The sequence below is a fragment of the Anolis sagrei genome, chromosome 3 (genome assembly GCF_037176765.1).
Source record: "Anolis sagrei isolate rAnoSag1 chromosome 3, rAnoSag1.mat, whole genome shotgun sequence".
NCBI lineage: Eukaryota > Metazoa > Chordata > Lepidosauria > Squamata > Dactyloidae > Anolis > Anolis sagrei.
The window spans coordinates 199,775,491-199,781,490 of record NC_090023.1 but is presented as its reverse complement, the minus strand read 5'-3'; the positions used below and the strand labels follow the sequence as shown (position 1 = coordinate 199,781,490).

At 38.9% G+C, this 6,000-nt stretch overlaps 1 protein-coding gene across 1 annotated transcript in view; it reads left to right on the top strand.

Annotated features, from left to right (window-relative positions):
- The first annotated feature begins 365 nt into the window (after positions 1-365).
- LOC132770144 (uncharacterized) overlaps positions 366-6,000 on the top strand; it is a 282,948-nt gene continuing 277,313 nt past the window's right edge. Inside the window, exons 1-3 of the mRNA XM_067466268.1 lie at positions 366-377; positions 1,050-1,464; positions 4,168-4,200. Coding sequence (XP_067322369.1) covers positions 366-377; positions 1,050-1,464; positions 4,168-4,200 — 460 coding nt within the window. The remainder of the gene's footprint in view (positions 378-1,049; positions 1,465-4,167; positions 4,201-6,000) is intronic.

Below are 6,000 nucleotides of genomic sequence, written 5' to 3'. Positions count from 1 at the left end.
TACAGCACCAAAAATTCAAATCTATGTTTATTCACATGCATGTAAAATGCCTTGCCAGAGGTCCTACAAACTACAACTTCTCACAGTTGCAATTTGTGACCACGCAGTGAGCTCCAAGTATATAGTAATGAAATACTATTGTACGTCTTCATCTGGAGGAGTAGATTCTGAGTAAATCAGGATGCCTGCTGTAACAACAAACATTTTGTCCATGCACGTCATTGCATGCACAGGATGCACAGGATTGTTTCACATGGCTGGAGAATAGGTTGTGGTAGAATTCACCATGATTACTTCGCATGTTCTCTTATATGCTTGAGAAGATCTAGTAGATACCTTCCCATGTCTATTGTATATAAACCAACATGTTAGCATTGGTAGCTATGGGATGGTGAAATGAAGGCATAGCCACTCCCAGCTACAAATTCTGAGGTAGAAAGACTGTTGGTGTGTAATTCTTCATTTTTGCTCTCTCCATAGTGACTCCTCTGTGCTCATCTGAAGTCTGCTGCTTCATTTCTGAGATCCCATATTTCTTTTAGGTTCCTTTGGGCTCATTCATGCTGTGGGTTACACAGCCTTAAAATGGCTCATAGAGATTTCTTCAGGAAAATTAATATGAAGAAACGAGAGAAAACTTACTTTTTAAACATTGTAATGAGCAACAGCAATGCATTTCAAGTCCTGATAACTATTACAAGTATCTGAGACCTAGCCTAAAAGGAACCACACTTTGTGTCTCTTATGCAGGGACAGAATTCAACTAGAGAGCTGTCTAGTGCTAATTCTTCATATCACTCCAAATAAACCACTTATCTTGTGTATCATTAGCCAGTTCATCCTTTATAAGACAGATGTCGATTAAATTTCAAACTAAATATTTCAACAATATTTAATATCTAAATATGTGCAATACTATATATTACCCATTACATTATTGATCTTTTCTTGTAGAGACAGAAATAATTTGTTCCATTCTCATGTTATTGAGTATAGTATAGTTAAAACTCTGTGAGAGCGCAAATATTTAATGTTGCCAATTTTATTAGCCCCTTCCCCCCCCCTTCCCGCAATCTGCACCGATACTGCTTAAGAATTTCAAAGTGGAAACAAACCGATGTTTACCAAGTTGTTTCCTATTGTCTTTCAAAGACGTGTCTTTAAGACTGGTGAATGGATCGAACAGATGTGAGGGCCGTGTTGAACTTTATTACAGAGGAGAATGGGGAACAGTTTGTGGTGATTACTGGGACATGGAAGATGCCCAGGTTGTGTGCAGGCAGTATGGATGTGGAGATGCCTCTTCAGCTCCAAGACATGCCCATTTTGGTCAAGGATCAGGATCTATCCTCCTTGATGATGTGGACTGTAGAGGAAATGAGTCTCACCTGTGGGACTGCAGAAGCCTAGGGTGGCATTCACATAACTGTGGCCATGGTGAAGATGCCAGTGTCATCTGCACAGGTATTTTCTGATTTTGTTTCCTGCACATGTCTGTCTGTATATTTATTTATTGTCTCTGCAATAACAGTAGTTCTAGATGCGCAATATGTGATATGAAAAGAATAATGCACAAGGATTTCATATAGAGCTGTATAAAGTTGCCACTTCAGATCTACGAGCAGTTAATTTCTCCCCATATTTGGCCTAAACTCTGATCAGAGGGCCATCTTGTGATGACATATGAAGTAATCAAGGACAATACTTGTTCTGATTAATATCCTGCAGAGATAGTAAATGGATTTCTCTTCTAACTGGCTATATTGTCTGTTTCCAATCCCACAAAGAGAAAAGAGTGAGGCAGGGTCATGACTGACATTTAAGACATGTATCCCTTCACTGACACATGGTGGGGTTGACTGTGTTTGTAAGATGGGGAAGCTGTGGATAACTCTTTCTGAACCTTATGGTATCCACTACAATTTCTTGTGGCACAATGAAGGAATATTTAATGGATGTGAAGGGACATGTACTGGAGTTAAATATGGGGGAGTCAATCTTTGAGTCAGGAGCCATGCTTCTTGATGGGTCCTCTCTTCCTCTACTAATTATATGGAACTAGTTGTCCTTTCATTCTAAGTTGTAGAAATGAGCTTGATGAACTGGATTCTCACACTGGAAAGCATTATCTCCTCTCACTGGTTATTTGTAACAGGAATTCTGAGGTTAAAATTGTACCTGAGTTGTCAAGATTTAACAAGTGTTAGTAAGACCTTCCTATATACCAGACATGGATAAATTTTTTCACCCTGGGGCTGCCTTGTGGGTCCGGTTGGAAGGGCTGGGATGGGAGGGAGTTTGGGTGGGGCCAGAAGAGGTGAGGTCATGGGAGGGAAGGGGCAAGGTCAGGGTTGGAAGGGGCAGAGATGGGCTAGAAGAGGTGGGGCCAGGGCCAGAAGGGGTGAGATTGGGGCAGAAGGGCAGGGCTGGTCTTCAGAGGGGCTGGGGCTGGGAGAGAGAAGGCAGCGGTCCTCCTTTCCCAGGCCCAGAAGAGGGAGAGAAACACACTGCTATCAAGCACACTTGGTAACAGCGTGTTTGTCTCCCTGGCTCTTCTCTAGGCTCTGGGAAGGCAGTGACCTGCCTTCCCCCGGTCTCAGGGGAGAGAAACAAACACACTGCTTCTGAATGCTCTTCAGAGAGCACTTAGCAGAGGTGTGTCTCTGCCTTGACTCTCCTCTCAGCCTGGAGATGTGGTGAAGAGTTGAAAGGATTGCATCCGGCTCTTAGGCGTGGATTTGCCCATGCCTGCTATATACTCTCGCTAATGGTTAATGGTTTTCATTCTTGTGCACTTATTATTATTCACAATGTATACTCACATATTCACTCACTTATGCAAACATACTCACACATGCAGTCTTTACACACAGACATATGTCTGTGTGTGTATATATGTTGGCCTGCATTCTTTCATTAATCCTATTCAGTGAGATTTACCTTGTTGACTCAGCATTCAACAATTGACCCAATGGGACTAACCAATAGTCAGACACACAATCTCCCTTCCCACTCCATACATATAAGGAGTGGGAAGGGAGTGTGTTTGGGTGTGTGTATAAAGTGAATATGTACCATAAGCAGGAGCCCCCAGTAGCATAGTGGGTTAAAGCGCTGAGTTGCTGAGCTTGTTGATCGAAAGATTGCAGGTTTGAATCCAGGGAGCGGGATGAGCTTCTGCTGTCAGCCCCAGATTCTGCCCACCTGGCAGTTCAAAAGATGTAAATGTGAGTAGATCACTAACTCTGGCGGGAAGGTAATGGTGTTCCATGCAGTCATGCCGGCCACATGACCTTGGAAGTTTCTACGGACAACGTTGGCTCTCCGGCTTAGAAATGGATGTGAGCACCACAGTCCAGAGTCGGACACGACTGGACTTAATGTCAGGGGAAAACCTTTACCTACCTACCTTTACCTATGTCATAAGCAGCTTTGAGCATTCTTAAAGGCAAAATGGAGCTGAAATATTTCCAGTATATTATACAAACAAACATGGCTGGCTATTGCCGGTTGTAAATGTTCCCTTTTTTTGCATTATGCCTTTTCACCAGAGTTTTGCCATCGCCAAAGTCCCCCTTAGTGTCTTTTAAGCAATAGAATGCACCTCTGTTTTCAACTATGGGAAGGAGGATGATTTTTTTACATTACATTTTAATTGTATTTGTTGTATTTAAACTGTATTTTTAACCTACCACACGCACACACAGGCAGTGCTCTTAAATTGTTTTTAATTTTTGTATTTACTTTGTTCTACTGATCAAAGACTGTGGCTGTTAGTCTCCTTTAGATGCTTGGGGAGAAAGATAGAATATAAATAAAGTAAATAACAATAACAATAACAATAATATATTCACATTAAGCAGGGTCATAACCAGCAATGAAAATTCTGGAAGAGCAACAGTTTCAGAAAAGAGTTATTGAAGTATATATTGTTATTTCTCTATAAATTTTTCATACTTATTCTTCTGACGTAATTCTCTTGATGATCAAATTCTCCCCATCCCTTTAATTTCTTTTTATATATACTGGATATTTCTAAAAGTTTTGATATGGCCGATGGGCTAATCAATAACACATATGTGTAATGTGTACACTGGATATTTAATAAACATATTCACCTAACCTAAACAAATATGTCTTCAGCTTCTATTTATGTTGTCTTTGCAGGTATAACTGTTCCTGTTACTCCTCCATCTACAGGTAAATTAAATATGTTTGTGATAGGTGGGAGTATGGGGTGGTTGTTTAGTGCTAGTTTATTGAGGTACCTTTGAGAAATAAAATATCTTTTAGGGCTGGATCTTCAAAATGAATGAATGATTGGAAAAACAATCAATCAGGTTTCACATGGATAAGTTCATTTTTCAGATGCTTCCACAACTTTAAGTACCACATATGTCAGCTGCCTTGATATCATATATTTTCTTCCTTGGGTTTTTAATCTTTACATTTCTATTATACTTTGATGATTTGATTTAGGTCAAATAAATAGGAGGCACCTAAAATGTAGAATTACTACAGTTTCACACCTTTAACTGATAATACTATGGAACCAGTTCTCTTTGGCAGAGGAGGATAAAGACCACCTAAAACCACAGCTCTCGTGATTTAGTAGCAATGAACCATGGCAGTTAAAATGTAATGTGTCAAACAGCATTAATTCTGCAACCAAGGCTTCATCTGTATTGTCATATAGTGTAGATACCAAACTACAGACAGTCCCCGAATTACTAACAAATGACTTAAATGACTCGTAGTGTACCAATTAAGATTTTGAAACATCCAAGAGGAATCTAATAAAAATATTAGACAAATTATTATTCAAATGACAGTGGACTTGTTAAACCTCTCAGAAGATGAGATGGAAAGAAATATTGACTGTATGTACAGAATTAGTACTAATTATGCCAGCAAAAACAAAGTGGCAAGAGATGTAATAATTCAATGTGGGAGAAAAAGAATAAGGGATGATATTTTGAAGAATAATGCCTCAGACCCAATATACTACATATCTAAAAAGGTCACAGTCTTAAAAGAATTTCCATTGGCTACTCTGAATAAAAGAAGAAAGCATATGTTTTTAGTAGAAGAACTGAAGAAACAAATCAGATTCATCTGGGAAAGAACAGAAGGACTTCTGGCAGCATATAATGAAACCAAGTACTGGTTAACATCAGAGGCCAAAGCAAAATAATATTATAAGTTGCAGAAACATAAATATCAGGAAAAGGGGGAAGAAAAGCAACCGAAGAAAGAACCAAAAGATGAACAAGGTACAAAGACCAGACCTTTAAAAAAGGACAGAGGAGTATGGAAATCCCCCAAAAATGGACATGATGAATCAGGACTCACAAGCAGAAGGAGGAGAAGGAGGAGGAGAAAGAGGAGGATAAGATGATGATGGTAGAAATTAGATACTACTCAAACAATGTTAATGGAATAAACTCCCCAAATAAATGAAAAAAAATCTTTAATCAACTTAAGAAAGGGAAAACAATATTGTGGCACTCCAGGAGACGCGCATTGCACAAAAACATGCAGCCCATTTGGTACAAAAAATGTACCAAATGGGAAAAGAATTCTATGCAGCAGCCCACAAAAAAGAGTGGCGTGGTTACATATATGAATTCAAAAATTCCAACATAATTGGCATTTATAGATCAAGGAGGCAGAATGTTAGGAATAATTTTTACAGTAAACAACCAGAAAATTTTATTTTGTAACATCTGTTCTCCAAATGGATCCAAAACTGAATTTGTGAAGAAATAAATGGAACAGATTTTAGCACAAGAATTTGATAATATGATCATGGTGGGACATTATAATGGAGTCATAAACCCCGAATTAGATAAAAGTAGACCTTCAAAGAAGATTGATAAAGACAAAGTGGGAAAACTTCCCCAACCATTTATGAACTTATTACTTGAATTGGATTTACAAGATGTCTGGAGAATAAAGTATCCAGAAGAAAGGAACTACACCTTTTAATCAATCAACATC